The 22,141-nt window shown below is 48.2% G+C and overlaps 1 protein-coding gene across 3 annotated transcripts in view; it reads left to right on the top strand.

Moving 5' to 3' along the window:
* CD82 (CD82 molecule) overlaps positions 1-22,141 on the top strand; it is a 156,632-nt gene that overhangs the window by 97,748 nt on the left and 36,743 nt on the right. For 2 of the 3 annotated variants that reach the window (XM_069221794.1, XM_069221795.1), the window contains 2 exons: positions 4,333-4,415; positions 20,695-20,767. In XM_069221794.1, coding sequence (XP_069077895.1) covers positions 4,353-4,415; positions 20,695-20,767 — 136 coding nt within the window. In that variant the 5' untranslated portion in view covers positions 4,333-4,352. Of the gene's footprint in view, positions 1-1,437; positions 1,526-4,332; positions 4,416-20,694; positions 20,768-22,141 lie in introns of those variants that run through there. The other variant, XM_069221796.1, reaches the window with a different exon arrangement.

Genomic DNA, 22,141 nt, shown 5'->3' with positions numbered 1-22,141 from the left:
GGGCACTTCAGGAGAGGCTAGTGGGGCTGGGGCACTTCAGGAGAGGCTAGTGGGGCTGGGGCACTTCAGGAGAGGCTAGTGGGGCTGGGGCACTTCAGGAGAGGCTAGTGGGGCTGGGGCACTTCAGGAGAAGCTAGTGGGGCTGGGGCACTTCAGGAGAAGCTAGTGGGGCTGGTGCATTTCAAGAGAAGCTAGTGGGGCTGGGGCATTTCAGGACATGGGCTGGGGCATTTCAAGAGAAGCTAGTGGGGCTGGGGCACATCAGGGGAGGCTAGTGGGGCTGGGGCACATCAGGGGAGGCTAGTGGGGCTGGGGCATTTCAAGAGAAGCTAGTGGGGCTGGGGCATTTCAAGAGAAGCTAGTGGGGCTGGGGCAAAGACAGACCCTGTCTCAGCCCCACCGACCTTGCAGTTCACGGACCTATAATGAAGTCTAACGATTCCTGGACCTACCGCCAAGTCTTACTGAACTGTTGCAGAGTCTCCAAGTTTCCTGACTCTGCCCCAGCCCTACCAACTACTCAGAGCCGCAGGACTGTTGTGAATGGTTCCATTTCTTTTTAGCGCCGGTTTTGCATTGAAAATGTGTCTATTTAGGGTAACCGGAGGTCACCCCCAGAACTTTCCAGGCCACAGGCATCAAAAACATATCTTGTGCATAAACAATATGGTTGACTTTGGACACGGGGAATAGTTTACAGGTGGCGCGGGGGGGGGGGGGGGGAGAGAACGGGGGAGAGGTGGTTGGTGGTGGAAGTACAGTATGAGCCCCGGGAGCCTGCATTTGAACTCTCAGGAGAGGCCCGTCTGTGACCAAACGTTTTCTGTGCCACAGTGCTGCCCTTTGAAATACTACAAGGAATTTCACTGCAGTGCTTAATTTGTAAATAAAAACGTGCCGGTGCCCAAGGCTCACCTCTGAACTCTGCGGCTGCTGCAATTAGATGTGCGAGCACAGAATACTGAGGCAGCGTAATCCCACAGCCATCTCGGGCCTCTTTAATCCATTTAGTCACTCGCGGCCCCTTCAACTCACTCTTGCAGCTTTCTTATTGCTCCCTTTGTGACGCATTTTCGTTTTCCTCTTCCTCCATCTTTCCCATCTGAGTCTTTTGCTCATAGTAATTGCCTGATGCACAAACATAAGTGATGCCCCCAAAAATAAGAGCCGGTGCCCCGCCCCGGAAACCACCGGCTCAAATTAAGCACTGCTTCATTGGCATAATATATCAGAGGCGTGTTGCAGATTACTTTTAATATTGGAGCACCTGCCTTTTGGTGGCCCCTTATGGTGCCTCCTGCGACGTTTCTGGCACGTCTTGTATATGAAGCGACAGTTTCTTTTGGTTTCGACTTCGTTTTCCTCGCAGGGTGATGGGAATACGTTTCTCAACCTGTGGGCGGGGCATGAGGGGAGAAAGTCTCTCTCACTCTCTGCTGCTCCCAAGCCGCACTGTTGGCAAACTCCGTCCTCTCTCGGTTTGTGGTTTGCCCTGTCTAACAGTGCCTGTTTCAGGCTGTATCTGGTGAGTGTTTGCTTGTGTCGATGTTTTCACCACAGGGAGATCTGGTGCAAGATTGCCCGTCCTTGCACGTGAGCCGTGTGTGCTGCCAAGGTGCGTCTCCGAGCACCTTGTGCCTGTCCCCAGCCGCAAGCAATCTCTTCTCCTTTTTGCGGGCCTCTTAGAGTGTTTATTCTTTTAAATATTTTATTTTGTGGGAGGGCGGCTGGGGCTTTGTTCCAGTAAGTCACCAAGGCTGTATCGTACTGCAGTGAGGATTCCGTTGGGCTGACTCGGCTTTCGGCTCCTGGTTTCTTTATTTGGGGTCGGTCTGGATGCGAGAAAGGCCCCTGTGCCACGCTTGTTTTGCATTTTTTTAAATATAGCGCAAACTCGACCGGAAGATATTGGAGTGCTTTGCATGACGAGCAGTTGCATTATACAAGGTTTTCCGAGTACCTATAGACTGTGATGTGCCCAGAATCACAGGATGTTGAGGCGACGCCGAGACTCGAACATGGTTTCCCAGTTCCAAGGTTGGCAGCTCTGGCCATGATGGCACAAACGTATCTCTTCTACGTGTTTGGGAGCCCTGGCTGTTCCAGACCTCTGTCCGTGCCAGGTCTGGCCCTGGCTGTTCAGAAGCTCTCGCTGTGTTAGGCCTGGCACTATTAAGGGAGAGCCCTGTCTATTCTGCAGCTCTGTGCCAGGCCTGGCAGTACCTAGGGAGAGCACTGGCTGTTCCGAAGCTGTGCCAGGCCTGGCACTATTAAGGGAGTGCCCTATCTGTTCTGAAGCTCTGCCAGTGCCCGGCCTGGCACTACTCGGGGAGCGTCCTAGCTGTTCTGAAGCTCTGCCAGTGCCCGGCCTGGCACTACTCTGGGAGTGCCCTGGCTGTTCCGAAGCTCTGCCAGGCCTGGCACTATTAAGGGAGTGCCCTAGCTGTTCTGAAGCTCTGCCAGTTCCTGGCCTGGCACTACTCTGGGAGTGCCCTGGCTGTTCCGAAGCTCTGCCAGGCCTGGCACTATTAAGGGAGTGCCCTAGCTGTACCGAAGCCCTGTCAGTGCCAGGCCTGGCACTTTCCCACAGTGTCTCGTTACACAAGAGGTTCGCTAGGGGTGGGGCCTCTTATGCTTTATTCTGCCCCCCCCCACTACTTTACTTCTACAGCATGTGTGGGGCAACAAGGGGTGAGCTCCTGTTTCCCAAACTCCTTTCACAGGCACTGCGGACACAAAGGGTCGGGGGGGGGAGTGGGGGGGGTTCTGGAAGACACAATGGCCGCTCTGTTCCCGCTCAGCTGCTGTCCTGCCTTCCCTTTTGTGCGCGTCCTAGCGATCGAATTCAGGCCTGAATGGGAATCTGATCTGCCCCCCCCCCCTCTACTCACAACCCAATGCATCTCTTATCTCAAAAACACTGGGTCTGACCCACCCTCCCCCTCCTTCCACCTCTTGCCCGCGCTCAGGTTGCACTTTTTTGTGTCTCACTTTTAGGTCTGGTCGAGACAGCTTTATTTTTATTATAATAACCTTTGTTAATAAAACTATAGCGAGCAGATCACAGCAAGACATGTAGCTCCTAACTTAGCGCTTTCCACTTCCAGGTAACTGCCTGACCTGTGCCCTTGGAAGTATCTTTAAAACACAAAACGACCAGACCTTTGTCCAGGGACACCACAAGGTCACCCACAGGACCCGCACCTTTGATATTACCTCCAGGAAGTGTCTCTGATCCGTTTAAATTGCTTGAAGTTCCTGAACTGAAGTGAATCTTCCACTCTTCTCACTTCTAGCGCTCCGAAGTGATTAATGCCACATATCGCAGCACTGTACAAGCCACACGAGATAATGGGAAAATTCGCTGAAGGTTTTTGGGTGGGATCATGTACACGCTGCTTTCTTCATCGCCATGGAAACCGGTCCCCCACATAAACCAACCGGGCATATCCCATACCTTGCATGACTGAGCGCTCGAATGTCTAAAAATATGGACTTCACTTTTTTTCTGTTTATCCTTCTCTGTAAAACATTTTTGAAGCAGCATCTATCTTGAACGGCGGCTGTGTCTTATTGCATTTTATTAAGTGGTTGGGTGACTAAAAGCTTGGAGTAAGAAATGACCCAGTTTCCAAGGGTTGGCCACCGATTTCCTGAGTGATTATAAACTGAAGTTGGCAGCTGCAGTGAATATCTGGCCTATCAGTGTGCGTGAGAGAGGAGGTTAAACATTAACCAAGGATAATGGCACGCAGCCTGTTGCTAGGGGCCAGGGAGTGAAATCCTCATGGAAACTGAAAATATGAAATAGAACAATAATAAATGATCACTTTACTCCTCTTACGGTGCGGTTCCGGGGGGGGGGGGAGAGGGGGGTAGCTTCGACCTGTGTTATAAATCAGTGGTTCCCAGCCTGTGGTCCGGGACCCCTGGGGGTCGCGAAGCCTCCTCAGGGGGTCCGCGATTGCTTAGAAAATTAAATAATAACACATTAGGTCCCTGGCTTTCAGTAATGACTAAATGGGGCTGTCCTCGGATTCCAATAAAGATCCAGTGGGGATCCCCAGGTTCCAGTAATGATAAAGTGGGGGGTCCACAGAAGTCAAAAGGTTGGGGACCACTGTTCTAGATCACACTATATTTTGTTTATGGGTGTGTAAAAAGAAGTTCAGAGAAACTGATTTTGGAAATGGGAATTCCGAATTCTAATGTTTGTATTTTGGTACCGCAGTGAGCAATTCAATTGTTTTTTTTTTCTCATTCGTGGTTTCAAACTTTGAGACCCTTGTAGTCCCTCTTGCTCCCCTCAAATGACCATCTTCTTCTTCACAGGTCCAATTTAGCGGAACAAGATGGCGACAGGCTGCATGAAAGTGACGAAATACTTCCTTTTCCTGTTCAACCTCCTGTTCTTTGTAAGTACCTGTTACGCTGTTGGGGGGGGGGGGAATCTGCATGTCTTCATCTCTTCATCTCTGTACGATCCTGTGTAACTGGTCATGGAGGCAGCCGGGGGGTGCAGCAACACCTTTCAATATGTAGGGCATACAATGGAGATTTCAGGCTTTTAATTCGAAATGATCATTTTTAACAGAAATGTGATAATTCTAGAAGAGTTACTTCATGAAAGTCAGTAGGTCCATTGAAGCTGCCACGAGTGAGATTGTGGTCCATGGATGCGTGTGACCTGGCTTCTCTCTTACAAATATGACAAGACTGTAAGAAACACAGAATCTTGGGTAGGGGTGGGCGGAATGTTTCATTCTGCCAGCGGAATTGTCAGAAATTTGGGACTCCGCATTTCTCTTGTAACACCGGGTTCTGGGTAAATTCCGCCAATTGCCGCATGGTGGAATTTTTCCCATGAGGCCCCAGAATCATGAGTGAGATTTGGTGTCTCCTAGCGTGATTTTCTATCACGGGTGGTCACGAGCAGTCGTAGTCAGATCTGCTTTTAGGGTAGGTTTTCTGCCTCTCGAGTAGATTTTCTACTCAACAGCAGCAAAATCAGCTCAAATGGCCACGTGTGCTTGTGTACCACTCTGTACCCTTGCTCGCGCTCCTAGTGCTAAATTGCAGCGTGACATGCATGTTTTCTATACGTTATTTATTATTTTTTTTTTTTATGTAACTCTGTGGAATTCCACTGAGTGAAACTCCACGAATTCCACCCACCTCATTCTATGGCCCTGACTGTCCCGGCACAAAGTCAGAGGTGTGGTGGCCATGCAGCCAGCTTTTCTAGACTGTTGTTTTAAGTGCCTATAGGTGTTTAGAATGTGACCTTTACTAGCAGTGTAAGATCAGTGCATTACTGTCCGGTGTGCTGTCAGGGCCATGTGTACGAAATCCTGGAGGTGGAAAGTGGTGCATTGTAGGGTATCTTTACACTGACACTGCTGGGATAGTACAGTGTCCTTGTAGCGTAAAGTGCCTCAACAGTAGTGGGATAGAGAGTCAGAGCAACATCTGTGCATAGTGTCCAAGCAGCACCCATATATGTGTCCTGGCAGCACCCGTGCACAATCCTGTGGCAGCAGCGCCCAGATCAGTGTACTGCTGCACCCGTGTATAGTGTCCCAGCAGCACCCATGCATAATGTCCCATCAACACCTGTGTAACACTTCCCAGTAGCTTCCGTGCATTGTGTACTAGCAGCACCCTTATGAAGCCTCCCAGCAGAACCTGTGCATAATGCAACAGCTGCACTTATGTAAAAAATCCCAGCAGCACCTTTGTCGATTGCCCTGGAAGCACCTATGTAATGCATCCCAGTAGCTCCTGTGTATAATGCCCAAGCAGCACCCATGTATAATGCATATAGGTGTGCTACTGCACCTGTGGTTGATGTTCTAGCGGCAGCTGTGTGTAGTGTCCTAGCAGCACCTACAGAACGTCTTCTAGTAGCACCCATGTATAGTGTCCCAGCAGCACACGTGCATAATGTCCCGGCAGCAGCTGTGTATAGTGTCTTAGCAGCACCCATATAAATGTACTGCTACACCCATGCCTGATGTCCTAGTGGCACAAGTGCACAATATTCCAGCATATGCTGTGTGTAGTGTTCTAGCAGCACCTACAGAACGCCTTCTAGTAGCACCCATGTATAGTGTCCCAGCAACACCTGTGTATGGTGTCCTGGAAGCACCTATATATAGCTTCCACTATCCCCTGTGCATTGCTTACCGGTAGCCCCCATGTGAAGCCTCCCAGCAGCACCTATAGTGTCCCAGCAGCAGCACCCATGCAAAATGCCCTAGCAGCACTTCTGTATAGTGTCATGGAGGCACCTATATAATGCTTCCCACTAGCCCCGTGCATTGTTTACCAGTAGCCCCAATGTGAAGCCTCCACGCAGCACCTATAATGTCCCAGCAGCACGCGTGTATAGTGTCCCAGCAGCACATCTGCATCGTGACTGGGGGGCACCTATATAATACTTCCCGCTAGCCCCTGTGCATTGTTTACCAGTAGCCCCAATGTGAAGCCTCCCAACAGCACCAGTGTATAGTGCCCCAGCAGCCCCATGCATAGTGTCCCAGCAGCACCTCTGCATCGTGTCTGGGGGGCACTTATATAATGCTTTCACTATCCCCGTGTATTGTTTACCAGTAGCGCCTGTGTGAAGCCTCCCTTCAGCACCTATAATGTCCCAGCAGCAGCTGTGTATAGTGTCCTGGCAGCATCTATGTAATGTCTCCCTAGCAGCACTTCTGTATAGTGTCCTAGAGGCATCTATAAAATGCTTCCCGCTAGCCCCCGTGCATTGTTTACTAGTAGCGCCCTTGTGAAGCCTCCAAACAGCACCTATAATGTCCCAGCAGCACCCGTGTATAGTGCCCCAGCAGCCCCATGCATAGTGTCCTCGTGTGCAATTCTTTCCCTGCTGCAGCCCCACGTTAACCTCTTCAGACCTGCACAGTGCGCATTGCTGGGTCCAAGGCCTTGCACTTTGCACGTGTTCCTAGGTTGCAGGCTGTATCTGCACCTCTCAAGGCTGTCTGTGACGTTGCTGTGATAAGTCCCCGCCTAGGGAAGGCAGGGTTCACCTAGCTGGTAAATCATTACTAGGACCAGGAGCAGCTTTGCCCATTTACTCATTCATGCGGTTTACCAGCTATGGCGGTTCACGTACATACCATCTTTGCCAGAGCCCCTCCTCTCCCTCTAGGCCTTCTGCACTGGGTGCCAGTCCAGCAAGCGGGCACATGCCAGGATAAAGTGTACAGACCGCATCTGCGAGGGGTGCAGGAGGTAACTGGCACAAGAGCTATGCCATGGTCTTACAGAAATATTAGTGACCTAAGGTTGAACAGTATTCGAGAAAGGACAGGCCTGAAGAAAGATCTCAAGTTCTAAAGCCGTTCATCGCTGCCATCTGGGCAAGCTTGGCTTTCTACCACATACTGTTGTATTATCTGAAAAAGGTGGTTTCCTCCCTCCTTCTGACCTGCGCTGTAACTACAACCCTCCCTTTACCTACTGTGTGCCTTAGATTACTTCCAGGAATGTGTTTCTGATGTATCTTGAATTGCAAGCATTAGCAACGCCAATAGGTCTGACTTTAAAGGAATGTTGTATGATAGATAACATTGGAATTGAAATGTACTTGTGTAAAAGCAAAGAACTCTAGAATAATATTGGTCTAGGTTGAAAAGTCAGATGAGAGTTGCACGGCCAAGCCAGACCTAAAATTCCATGTAGGTTAATGACTGCCCTCCTCCCATCTGTGTTGCCGCCAGAGAAAAACACCATAAAAATAAAGTTATCTATGACACTTTAATAGCATTACAATGTCATGTGAGTGCCTGAAAGTCCACACCCAGGCAGCTCGATCAATAAACAAAGTGATCACAGCTAGAGTAGAGACAAATCCCTTTTTTTGTGGAAGCACACAAGTTCTGCCCAATCAAAACATGCGCTCCTGGTTCTCAACACGTGGGTGGAGGCAAAGCGCCTCTCGTAGTGATTGTCACATAATTGTCTGGTGACAGCTGCACTGTTAAACCAGATCATAAAAATGGCTTCCAGGCCTCAGAAGTACACGAGACTTTGCAAGTACAGTAAGATTAATGTACACTTCGGATTAATATAAAAACGGTATTGAAACTAGGCCATATAACATTTCGGTGCAAGTTAAGACATACATGTGCAATCATGTGTTGATAGTAAAGCCCTACTCTTAAACTCAAAACAAATTAAATCTACTGTTTTAGTCGGATACTTCTAGCTTGAGTGTCACTGGTCATCATGCTGGCAGCCATTTTAAATGTCAGGCATCATGGCGACCTAGAAATTCCCAGCATTCCAAGCGGCTGCTTCTGTTGATTAGTGTGGTGATGGTGCTGCTGTTCTACAGTTTACAGTCTCTTATCCTGTTACACAGCAGTCTCGGGTTTTCTTTTCTGGGGGTGAAATCAGTCCAGTAGTAGTTTATCATAATTTTTTTTTTTATTCAGGGACTTTTCATGTTGTTATTATGACTGCGGCTATGAGATTGCAATAGGTAAAAAAAAAAAAAAAAAATGATAAAATGCTCGGCTCCTGTCAGGGGAGAGAGAATGTGAGAGAGAGAGAGAGAAAATGAATATGAGAGAGAGAATGAATGGATGAATGGATATATAAAACCAATCCGATCTGAAAAGCAGAGCACACAATTTACCAAGGAATCTGGTGACACCAACTATGACCTTTCCCCGACACGCAGAGGTACTGTTTAAACAGTGATTTATTTACTGCTAGTAATGGTGCAGGCATTTAAAGATGTACACGCTGTCAGCAGCAAGAGAACACTAGCAATAATTTGCGCTAGAGTATTGTGAGAGTAACATGAATAATGGAATTTTACTAACTTTGATTATTACTCTGAGACTCGTGGTGACTGCACCATAATTAATTGTTTTCAGCAGTAATTTTAACTACATATCCCATAATGCCTTGTGTGCCTATAAAAAGGGCTGAAAACAACAATGAGGAAGACGGCATGTTGAAACGCATTGTGGTACCTGAGTCTGCTGCCCGCTTTTGAGATTAAAATCTGCCTATCTTGTTTCCGGGAGTGTGGCGTTTCTTTGTAATTTGTGATATATATATATATATATATATATATATATATATATAATATTTGAGTTTGGTATCCTTCTTTCAATGCTAGTAATAGCTGGTTGGCATGCAAGTCAGGCGTGCCTGAGCAAGCAGTGGGTATACTGATCAGGACTGGGGAAGGTACCAGGGTGTATACCGCTTCTGGCTGGCATAGGTTCACTACAGCTGAGTGTGGCATGGCGCTGCTTCTGCTGGCATGGGTTTGGGACATCTGAGTCTGGCATTGCATTCCTTCTGGTTGGCAACGGTGGACTGTTGCTAAGGCTGCCCGTTCTGGCCAGTATACCCTCTTCTAAGGTTGCCAGTCTTCACTGGGCAGCAGCGGGTACCTCAGGCTGGCAAAGATGCCAGACTAGCATCAGTGGCAGTGGGTGGCTGAGCATGCTGTGGGTATATCGATCAGGACTGGCAGATGTACCAGGGCGTATACCGCTTCTGGCTGGCATGGGTTTACTACAGCCGAGTCTGGCGTGGCACCGCTTGTGGTTGGCACGGGCGCACTGCTTCTTAGGTCTGCCAGCCCTAGCCAGTGTACCACCTGCTAAGGATGCCAGGCTTTACTTCTGGCTGGCAAGGATGCACGGATTCTCAGACTAGCATCCGTTGCCGTAGTTGTTCTGCCAGGGACTGGCACGCAGCGGGCACACCGTTCATGCCAGGATGGGTCCTTGGGACCCTTCCTGGGCAGCCTCCGACCCCTCCCCGTGCGCTCTCGTGGAGGCGCTGGACGGGAGGCGCACTGGGGAAGACTTGGAAAGTATTTTCCCACATTGAGAGCAGAGAGAACGCTATCTCAAGGGATCTTTCATAAGCAAATGAATTCCCGGCATTCCTGTCTGGAGTCGGCCACTGGAGGCTGCGGCCGGAGACGCACAAGCCAGCTGTGCTCAGGGGCAGCTGTGGAGCGCATCTATGTGCAAGGTGCTATCAGTGAATGAGCACCTCCCTGCACAGAGGACTCCCAGGAGGAGCACGTGCACATGAGCAGCACAGCTGCGCACACGTATGGCTGAGAAGAGAAGGGCCAGATCAGACATAAAAGTAGGACTGAAGCATTACTTCTAAGTCTGGCATTTCCCAGCTTGTGTGTGTTTATTTAATTTTAATCACATATTAACATGGCGACGTCTACTAACATTAAGTATGGTAGGACATCCAGCCTGAACCCCCCCTCCCCAACCTCCCTCGCCCCCTCTCTCTCTCTCACACTCACTCATCTGCTGGACGCATGCAGCCGACCTCCTGTGCCGCACAGAAGGAACAGATAAATATTTCTAGCCTTTAAGAGCCCCCATGGAAATGAGACCATACGTTTTCTTTCTGCTTTTGCAAGATCATTTGATCTTCAGTTTATCCCAAGAAGCGGGCGATGTATTCAAACTTAGGAAAAGCACGCTGTGACACCTAGCCTGCGTGCTTAAATTGAGCCTGTGGTTTCCGGTGCGGGGCACCTGCACTAATTTTTGAGGGCCGGCACTTATTTTTCTGCCTCAAGCATTTACTGCGACCATAAGAGACACATGGGAAAGATGGAGGGAGAACAAACATGAAAAAGCGTCACAAAGGGAGAAAGCAGAAAGCTGCAAGAGTGAGCTGAAGGGGCAGGGAGTGGCTGTAAATGAATTAAAGAGGCCCGAGGTGGCTTCAGGATTATGCAGCCTCTGTATTCTGTGCTCGCACATTGAAATGCATCAGCCGCGTGTTTCACAGCAGGGCTTTAGGCACCGGCACGTTTTTATTTACAAATGAAGCACTGTGGGGAGGTCTGAAAACTGGGACTGCCCCGGGCATTCCATGACGTGTGGTCTCCTTAGCTGAGAAGCACCTCTGCGTGCCAGGGGCTGCCTGTAAGAGAGCACATCCATGTGCAAAGGCCGAGGAGGATCACGGCTCTGCAGCAAGTGCAGGGGAGCATCACAGCAGAGGGTGCCCCAGTGCACTGGGGCAGGTGAGGAGTGCATCTGGATGCAGAGGGCAGCTGAAGAGCACATTCCTTCATACAGTAAGGAGCCGCCCCCCTGGTTCCCTGTGTCATGAGCATGCCCCCTCTGGTTGTCTGTGTCAGGAGCCTGTCCCCCTTGGTTCCCTGTGTCAGGAACCTGCCCCCCTCTGGTTCCCTTTGTCTCAGGATCCTGCCCCCCTCTGGTTCCCTTTGTCTCAGGAGCCTGCCCCCTCTGGTTCCCTTTGTATCAGGAGCCTGCCCCCTCTGGTTCCCTTTGTATCAGGAGCCTGCCCACTCTGGTTCCCTTTGTCTCAGGAGCCTGCCCACTCTGGTTCCCTTTGTCTCAGGAGCCTGCCCCCTCTGGTTCCCTTTGTCTCAGGAGCATGCCCCCTCTGGTTCCCTTTGTCTCAGGAGCCTGTCCCCCTCTGGTTCTCTCTGTGTCAGGAGCCTGCTCCCTCTGGTTCCCTTTGTGTCCGGAGCCTGCCCCCTGGTTCCCTTTGTGTCAGGAGCCTGCCCCCCTCCCCCCCCGGATCCCTGTGCCAGGAGCCTGCCCCCTTGTTCTCTTTTCTGAACCCTGGCTCTGAGTTAACCCATGAACAGCCTGGCTCAGCTGAGGACGACATTTGATATCCCAGGCTCCGCTGTCCTGTCCAGCCGCCAGCTGGCAGGGCTATTCCATCTGTAAAGCAGATGTTTTACAGATGCAATAGTTTGTTCAGTGGAGCGTTTCCCTGCAATTCCCTCCAGGGGAGGCAGCTCTCCCCGGTGACACCCTGCCAAGTGGTGAGGCCACTGCCCGGTGCCATTCTCTGCCTGCCCACTGGTGGTCGCTGCTGAGTGTGCTTAGTCTCGCCCATTCCATGACTTCTGCCAGTGCAGTTCTTTGCATGACCACCAGGAGTCTCTGCTTCATGAGCTTCGGACTACTAATTCATCTCACCAGTGGCTGGCAAACGACCACCACCACCATCCTGGATCCAGTTTGGGGGGTGCGTGGTGGTGGGCGCGGGGTAGCACACAGTAACTTGTGGCCTGTTCGGAGCTTAAGATACAAGAAATAAACTATTGTAAGGTGTGCCTGTTGGAAGGGTTCCCCCTCCCCCCACCTCAAAAGCACAAGAAGAGACCTTCAGACAGGTGGAGCCACGTGGCCAAGCTTTGGCGAGTGAACCGGCTGAGGAGGGGCCCGCTCATGTTATCTCCCTCATTAAAACCCCAGGCAGTGCCTTGGCAGCCGCTCTGGGGTGCAGGGAGCAGCCCAGCTCGACTGGTTTCCGCTCAGGATATGAGATATGTAAAGCTGGAGGAGGGAGGGGCGCCAGCCAATCACGAACCAGGACCCTTCTGCTCCTTGCCCTTGACCTTAACAAAACACTGGCATGCAAATCGGCCAAAAGTCATCAGTTGCTTGCCTTGTCAGAATCTCAGAAAATGTAAGTATTAAAATAAACACAAAAGGCAAAGAGACACGTTTGCCTTCCAAATCGAAAATGCTGATGTCAGGGCGTGGAGGTGATGACTGTCACAGGAGCCAGGGTGATGGAGGCTCATCTGCCCCCCTGCGGTGTGACCGGATGCCCCGGTCTCCCCTGCCTGACCTTAGCTTACCTGTGTTTTACACCAGCTCCATGCAATGACAGCACACCCCTGTTTGGGTCCAGGCTAGATTATATTTCTGTAATGGGTACCATTAAAGCAAGTAGGCAGTGCTTCATTTGAGCCGGTGGTATCCGATGCTCGGCAGCGGCACTTCATTCTCAACACCGGCGCTTGTGACAGCCTTCCACAAGGTGGCACTATCTGGTTAATTTAGAAATGACCACAATAGTAAATTATTAATTCAATGTACATTACAATTACTATTCTCTGCTGCCCAAGCCATTCTTTTAGCTCGGAGGGCCTGGAATAGTCTGCGTTGTCACACTTGCAGGAGTGTGTGGCTAGTAGTTGTGTTGGGATCGTTGGCAGCCCGGTTGGCGACAGTGGGTGGCGCGCGCTGCAGTGGCCTCCTTACGAGGGCCCTGGCACTCCTGTATTTTACAATTTAAACACTGCATGTAAGTAAGCAGACATCTAGCGGCACATTGGCTCCTGCTATTTATGGCGCTATATTATTATATTTTTTTATGTTTTATTTATTTACTTTATTTTTTTATTTTTTTATTTTTTTTATTCCATGTTTTAGTTTTGATTTTACTATTGTTTGTGTAGTGAGACGTAGTAGCACCGCATAACGGCTTCTCCTAAGACATTCCAGCCCTATGAACACTTGTGCTGATAAGTGTCTATTCGGCACTAAAATGTTGCCACGTGACTGTAGTGCTGTCTGCCCCAGGGCTACATGGATGCACACAAACATATGACACAAACACCCTTGACTCGTATACACTGCCATCTTGTGGCTGTGGCGTCCAAATGTGACACAATTAGGTTTTCGGTCTGGCTTGACAGCGCATCTGTGCGTTACCATTTGTTACTGATTCGTTAAAATGTACATAATATGGACTTTGACTCCGCCCACAAACCTATTTTCTCTATTATCTCGGTTCCTATGTAGATTCTAATGCCTGAGGGAACATTTTACATCTTAGAAGTACTCCAAATATCAGACATGAAATTCTATATCTGGTGCGTGCCCTCCACGCAGAAAGCAGCTCCCGTGTGTGTCTCTTCAGTGGGCCTTTTGGAAATATCTTGGTAGGGACTCGCATTTTGTCTACTGGAGCACTCTATGAAGCCAACATGTCTGGCGGTAATGTGCCACGAAAGGCCTGCAGGAATGCGGCTGGTTTCTTACGCACATTGAAGCCAGACCTATTGGCTTTGTGAGTGTTTATTAGAGGGTGAATAGTTGGATGGATGATAGTTAAATACACTGAGATACACGCGCGGACACACACAGACACTCATCCCACCAAGACAAGACTCTCCTTTGATAGAGCTCTGGTCTAGGGATAGCCACCAAATGCTGCTAGTTTCTTACGCACAGTGAACCAGACCTATTGGCTTTTAGAGTGTTTATTAGAGGGTGAATAGTTGGATGGATGATAGTTTATAACACACACACACACACACACATATCCCACCAAGACAATACCCTCCTTTGATAGAGCTCTGGTCTAGGGATAGCCACCAAATGCTGCTAGTTTCTTACGCACATTGAAGCCAGACCTATTGGCTTTTAGAGTGTTTATTAGAGGGTGAATAGTTGGATGGATGATAGTTTCATACACTGAGATACACACACATACGTACACACACATACGTACACACACACATACGTACACACATACGTGTACACACACATGCACACACATGCACACACATGCACACACATGTACACACGTGCACACACACACAGACACACATCCCACCAAGACAAGACACTCCTTTGATAGAGCACTGCTCTGGGGTAGGCACCAAACGCTGCTGGATTTGGCTCCTAACAGCATCGACTTCTAGGGGCCCCTCTACACTGGTGGGGGCTACATTGGAGAGTGCACTTTGCACATTTAGTGAGAGTGCCTCCCTGTTGTAAACAGTCAAGTCCTACGGATGTGTCTGTAGTGGCGCTTGTCCACATGTAACCTGCTGAGAAGCAATAATGTGCGCAGTCTGCACTTTGTGCATCATTTGGTGGTTGTCTGTGTGCCAATTGTGAAAACAATGGTACATTTTTAGTGAAAGAGAACTGGTGCTGGGGCCTGGTTAGCAGGGTCCCAGCACACTTCTCACTCAAGTCAGTATCAGGCAAAAAGTGGGGGGTAACTGCAACAGGGAGCCATTTTCCTACAGCCCTTCAGCCATAAAAGGCTTTGTGTGCCAAAGCCTGTGCTTTTCAAGCAATATGTGGAATGCAGGCGATAAAACAAAAACAACCCTTAAGTTATCTTCTTCAGCCATACTCCAGCAAAGTATCTGCATTGCTGTGATTTTGCAGACCAGCTGGAACACCAAGAGAGCAACACATTGTGGAGGTGGGTGTATTGTGAGGGCGGGAGCGGCACATAGGGTGAGGGCTATAAAACACTCGTGGAGTGCTGAAAGAAAAACATAGGTGCCTAAAACTGAGCAGTGGAAGGATACAAGGCAGCCAATCAGAAGGATCATAGAGAGGCTATTCTCCAGAAGAGGGACAAGCACATGAATAGAAAGTCAGGCTATCAAATAAGATGCAAGCAAATTAGATTGACAATAAAGCAAATCAATTGTAAGCAATGGGCAGGCATACGTCCAATGGTAGCTCATTATAGATGTTCTGCACCCAGATTGGTCAAAGATGGGTGTTTTCACTCTTCAGTTTCTCTTTGTACGCTTGTGGCATGCGGGGAGAATCATCTTCTTGTGGGGGGGTGGGCACTTCAAAACAAGCCCATCGTCATCTGTGAGTTACCCTATCTAGGTTGGTGATACCACAAGAGATGGCAGGAGCCTCAAGGAGCCATATTTAGGTGGTGCAATATCACCACAGCCCTTCTATTAGGGGATGGGGAATGCTTCAGAGGTAAAATGCTATCTTTCCAGGAGTGCCAGCATCCTTGCACTGTTTTTTGTTTGTTTTTTATCACCGACTCTTTAGTTTTCATTATTTTCATTCACTGCAAGAGAGATTTGAGTATTCCACCTGGCAGGGTTTAGTGCTGGGAAGCGTCAGCAACTTAGGACATTAATGATGAAGAACTGATGTCATTTTTTTAGATTCTTTAGATTGTAGCTGAATTGGTGCTTTATTTGAGCGGGTGGTAGCCAGTACCGGCACTTATTTTTCAGCCTCAAGCACTTACTGTGAGCAAAAGACAAATATGGGAAAGACGGAGGAAGAGAAAAACGAAAAAGCCCCACAAAGGGAGAAAGCAGAAAGCTGCAAGAGTGAGCTGAAGGGGCAGGGAGAGGCTGTAAATCGATTTGAAGAGGCCCGGGATGGCTTTAGGATTACGCTGCCTCTGTATTCAGTGCTCGCACATTTAAATGCAGCAGTTGTGTGTTTCAAAGGAGAGCTTTGGGCACCGGCACGTGTATATGTACAAATTAAGCACAGACTGAATCATCTGTAACATTTCATACAAAATATACATGTATATATTTTTTTTATTTTAGCTTCTACTAACTGCTCATGTTATACTGTATATCACCACCTTGTTTCCACTCTACTCTCAAATTGTTAATTTGTGGCATTGATCCCAATCAAAAAGGAAAATGTTTTGAATTAGAAACCAATAAATAAAATGAGGGACTTCAATAATTAGTGCCCGCCCGCACTGCAGGAGTTATTGTTACCCCAGTGCTTTAATAAGTAGCATTCTTCATAAACCTTGCTTCTAAAATTCACTACAAATTAAGTGCATTGTGTTTTGAACTTTGCATAAGTCATACTAAGTCATATATGGAAAATCTTTCCTTTCGCATTAAGATAGTTTTGAAATGGTGACTGTGTTTACATTGAAGATGCCACGTAGATCTGTCTCTGTCCAGTGCTTACTCTGAGTCGGTGGTTGACATAAATGGCTATTTTTCCTCTAAGATTACCGAAAAGAGAGGGAACTCATTAATGATCCAGGTGGATCTCAGCCAGAAACAGAAGGTTTCTGGGTGAGGACTCAATGATGAAGCATGCCACTGGGAACCCTAGTGGGAGAGAGTCCCTTTAAACACAAACAGGAGAGGTTGAGTGAGCGAGTGAAGTGTCTTCCCTCTGTTTTTGATGGTCTTACATTAACAGATTGGAAGTGGAGTGAACTCACAAAAAAAATGTTTAACTACCCTTTGTGATTACAGATGACTTTTTCTCAACAAACTTTGATCTAGGGCAAGCAAGAGAAAAAAAAAAACACAAAAAGGTGGAATGAAAACTATGGAATGGCAGTGACAAAGGAAAAAAGAAGGGGAGAAACATTGCAAGAGCGAGATAAAGATGCAGGGAGTGTCTGGTGGTGGATTAAAGAGACATGAGGTGAAACCAGGACTAAACAGCCTTGGACATTGTAAGTGCAGGGTAGCCACAAAGAGTATATGGTCTGGGAGTCCGTCAATTACGAGCTCCACAGTTCCATAATGGCTACACTGAAATCTGGGAAGTTTGGTATCAAACTTCTCACCACAATAAATGCACACTGATGCCAGTGTGGGATTTATTGTAAAATACACCAATAGGGCATCTTAGAGATGCCCCCTGAATACCAATCCGACTCCTAATGCTAGGCTGACCAGTTTCTGCCAGCCTGCCACAACCAGACAAGTTTCTGGCCACATGGGGTGAGTGCCTTTGTCACTCTGTGGCCAGGAACAAAGCCTGAATCGGGTGGAGGTGCTTCTCACCTCCCCCGCAGGAACTGTAACACCTGGCGGTGAGCCTCAAAGGCTCATGCCTTTTGTTACAGCATCCCAGCTAGTGGAGATGCCCGCCCCCTCGACCACAGCCCCCACTTTTGGCAGCAAGGCCGGAGGAGATAATGAGAAAAACAAGGAGTAGTCCGAGGACTGCCCTGCACCTAGAGGACCAAGAAACGCAGAGAACAGCGGCACTGTTCAGGAACTGCAACAACTTTGCAACTTTGTAGCAACTTTTAAAGAGACTCTCACCTCCCGCCGGAAGCGTGAGACTTCACACTCTGCACCCTACGCCCCCGGCTCCAGTTTGGAGAAACCAACACCGCAGAGAGGACTCCCAGGTGACTCCAATGTGGACACCCTGAGTCGACCTCCCTGCACCCCCACAGCGACGCCTGCAGAGAGGATCCAGGGGTTCCCCCTGACCGCGACTGCCTGGTAACTAAGGAACCCGACGCCTGGACCAAGCACTGCACTCGCAAACCCCAGGACCAAGAGGAACCACCTACCAGTGCAGGAGTGACCAGCAGGCGGCCCTCATCCTAGCCCAGTCGGTGGCTGGCCAGAGAAGCCACCCTGTGCCCTCCCGGCATCGCCTAAGTGATCCCTGGGTCCCTCCATTGTTTTCTATAGCAAACCGACCCCTACTTTGCCTTCTGCACCCGGCCGCCCCTGTGCTGCTGAGGGTGTGTTTTGTGGGCTTATGTGCGTCTTCCCCCCTCCCCCCAGTGCTCTACAAACCCCCTCTGGTCTGCTCCCCAAGGACACAGGTACTTTCCTGTAAGCAGACTAGGACCATAGCACCCGTGTTTTTCATAGGTGCCTATGTGTTTTGGGCCCTCCTTTGACCTCTGCACCTGACTGGCCCTTTGTTGCTGGTGCTGTGGCTTTGGTGTTGCCTTGAACCCCCAACGGTGGGCTTCCTATGCCCAGGAGACTGACTGTGTAAGTGCTTCTTTTACCTGCGAAACCTGACCAAACTTACCTCCCCCAGGAACTGTTGATTTTTGCAGTGTCCACTTTTAAAATAGCTTATTGCCATTTTAACCTCTACTGTGTGTACTACTGCTTTAATTCAAAGTTCTATACTTACCTGTATGAAGTACCTTGCATTTTATGTACTTACCTCAAATCTTGAAACTTGTGGTTCTAAAATAAATTAAGAAACTATGTTTCTATATAAAAAACTATTGGCCTGGAGTTGAGTCTTTGAGTGTGTGTTCCTCAGTTATTGCCTGTGTGTGTACAACAAATGCTTAACACTACCCTCTGATAAGCCTGCTGCTCGACCACACTACCACAAAATAGAGCATTAGAATTATCTCTTTTTGCCACTATCAACCTCTAAGGGGAACCCTTGGACTCTGTGCACACTATCTCTCACTTTGCAAAAGTATATACAGAGCCAACTTCTTACAAGAGTGATCTGCTGCACTCGGTCAGCATGCACCACAGAGCCAGTGCCCCAGCGGGCCAATAGGCGTGTGCTTCGGGGCACATTTGCACCGCAGAAGGGACCACAGACCCTTGTGTGACCCCTTCTGTAGTACTGATAGTGCCGGTGCCCATATAGCTCCGGTGATATCTTAGGAGAGATATTCGCATGGAGATAGGACAGTATGTAAATAGGGGAAACACTTTGCCTCTGTCCTGTGCCATACTGTAAATGCAGGACCAGTGCCACAAAGGCCATCAGACGTGGTGCACTGACTGAGGAATGGGGGGGGGGGGTGCCCAGTGGTGCTGGGGAGGGAACCATACAATTTAGAATGGTTCAGGAGTGCAGTTTTGGAAGCAGATCACTTCCACCTGGATAGAGACTCTATAGGCAGGTCAAGGCACCAGCTAAGTCCCTGGCTTCACAGACAGCTAGGCCTCAGGAAGTGACGGACTATGTTATGTTAAGTCTTTTGTAGAGCGCATGGCTACCCGAAGGCTTCCCAGCGCTGAGGATGGACTCAGGGATAGTCTGAGGGGTTATGCTCTAAATAGCCAGGATTTAAGTGCTTTCACCCTCTGATAAGCCTACTGCTCACCCACACTACCACAAAGTAGAACGTTAATATTATCTAATTTTGCCACTATCAGCCTCTAAGGGGAACCCTTGGACTCTGTGCACACTATCTCTCACTTTGAGATAGTATATACAGAGCCAGATTCGAACACTTCTGCATACAGGACACATTTTTAATCATCTTCCTGGAACCCAGCACTAGTTTCTCTTTCCAAGGTATTGGTTGCATTCTAAACGTCTTCAGGTGCCATTCGCTGAAACATATCTGGGATGTTTATTCAAATATTGGTCAGTACCAAAAGCAGATTAATATAATGACAATAGCATTTATCTTTTAGGCAAATATTGATTACATCTTAAATCATGGCCTTTGACTTTAGAATGTTTACAAAGTATTTTATGGCCCCACAACCCTACTCTCATGATCTGCCAGTGGTTTCAAGACCAGTCAATGGATGCCAAGGGTCTAGGAAGCTGACTAGATAAGATGCTCCTCCCAGCGCTGCCTTTGTTCCTGAATCTATCGCCGGCATCTCCCAAGAAGTTTCTTATTCATGAGCTTCTTCTACCATCAGCAATTAACTGGTCAAAAAAAAAAATGCCAGGGCTCAACCACCACCTGCTATCCCTGCCACTGCTGCCAAATGCCTGTACCAAGCTACCTGTTAATCATCACCAGCCTCCTTCAGATGTGACAATTTGAACTTTTGCAGGTCAAAGAGAGTTGTAAAAAGGGTCTAGACACCCTGGCATGATTGTTTTTAAAATATATCTAAACATTGTTAAACACTCTGCTGATGTGCTGTGTTGCATCAAAAGGAGACAGGGCCACCATGTGGTAGACTGTGATACTTATTTATTGATGTTACGAATCTTCTGGTGCTGAGCACTGGAAAACACCAGCACAAATTAGGCACTAGCTGCCATTAACTCCCCCTGACCTCCCCAATCCTAGTGGAGTACATTTGTTGTACAGATGACCCTTAGCCTTATCAGAAAACTTGCCCTAATTTTAAGATAACTCAGTGGGTTAATGTAGTAGCTGCAGAGATGCGTACCAGGTGTATCGTGATACCAGGTGGACTAATGAGCCTTTCATCCTTCCAGGGGTAACAAAATGGCCTCTGTTCTTTGGACAATATTACCAGCTGCTATTCACAGTACAACAAGTGGTAATACTACCTTTATCTTAGTATATGTGGCTGTAATGAGACTTTATTTGAGCATTAACACTTTTATTTGCAGATTTATATTAGTTGTGAACAGGTTCTAATTGTTCTTTGGAACACATTCTTTTCTTTTTCAGATCCTTGGAGCAGTGATTCTAGGCTTCGGAATATGGATATTGGTGGACAAAACCAGTTTTATTGCTGTTTTGCGTAAGTCGAGTGGTGCTTTTGCACACACATTTTAAAAGAAAAACAAAAAAAAGCTCTCTGCAGATGGTGGATTGTTCTCCACACTATTTGCAAAATCACGCCAGCCAGTCCTTCCTCCTGCCCATCTTCCTTCCTCTTTGTCTCAACGCTTGTTCTCTAGTTCCCACTCTGTCATCCTTCTCCTGCTTTTCTCTCTTTTTAGAGTCAAGCTTGCATAGAATGCGATAGCGCATGCGTATCGCTTGCGAGACGCTGTAATAGTTAGAAAAGGGCTCGGAGCCCCGCCCATTTCCCATTTAGTGTCTTTCATTGGTTCGTGGGCTTGCCTTTTAAAATCTGCTTGCTTTCATTAGTGGAAGGCATGCATACGTCATGCCTTTTCTGGTGGTTAGCCCTCCTCGAGCGCAGCGACCAAGTACTGAAAACATACAAGGCTCGCAATTTTCCGTCCGGTTTGTGGACTACTTTTTTTCTTTGTTTTCGCAGTGCGATCTCGCTTGGCAGAAATAGAGCGCTCTGCATGACATCGACCCTGAGACCGTTTCTATTTCCATTTCTTAGCAGCGCAATCGCGCTTGTTTTTATTCCATTATGAGGCAAGACAATTCCGGTAGAGAGTTTACAACTGCCAATAGCTCTAATTTGGAGAAATGTGAGACCTGTTGCATTGCAAATGCTTGTTTAGCTTTTATCTTTCGTTCTACCCTTTTTCCCTATTTCCAGATATCCACTCACCTACTGTCTTCCACGGGTACTAAGTAAATTGTATGCAAATACCTTCTTTGAAATGGGTGCAAGTGTCAGTGCTTGCAGAGTCCAGGCTGGTTTCGGGACGCTTGCAGTGCAGTCTTCTGCTGTCAAACATCCAAAAAGCTTTTGCAATGCAGCGGGTCTCGCATTTGCTTGAGTTAGAGCTATTAACATTGTAAACCCCTAACCGGACTTTTCTTGCCACATAAATTGAAAATGAAAAACAAAACCGTTTCACATAAGCGAGCTGACGGCCGCCATGATCATGAGCGAGACACCCAAAAGGAAAGAGAAGTTTGCTCGCAGTCAAATGTATCGGCAAAAGTGCAATTAGCCATGTAACAGGGGCAATGTCCAAGGCGATAACAAAACCGCACCAAGGAGGGACAAACGTAAAACATTTGCCAATGAGAACAAAGGATTTTTGAAGGCAAGCCGATAAACGAGTGATAGCGATGGGCGTTAGGTGGGTGTGGTTAAAAGCCCACATAGATAACAACACGTCTGAAAATCAGCATTTGTGAGTTGCTATGTACGACCTCAAAACGATGCATACTATTTGGAAGTAATAAAGGGTCTACCATTGCATCTAAAACTTCAGTTCAATATAACTCAATTTAGGAA

Source organism: Pleurodeles waltl, chromosome 3_1, assembly GCF_031143425.1.
Source record: "Pleurodeles waltl isolate 20211129_DDA chromosome 3_1, aPleWal1.hap1.20221129, whole genome shotgun sequence".
In the NCBI taxonomy this organism is placed as follows: Eukaryota; Metazoa; Chordata; class Amphibia; order Caudata; family Salamandridae; genus Pleurodeles; species Pleurodeles waltl.
This window is presented reverse-complemented; position numbering and strand designations above follow the sequence as displayed.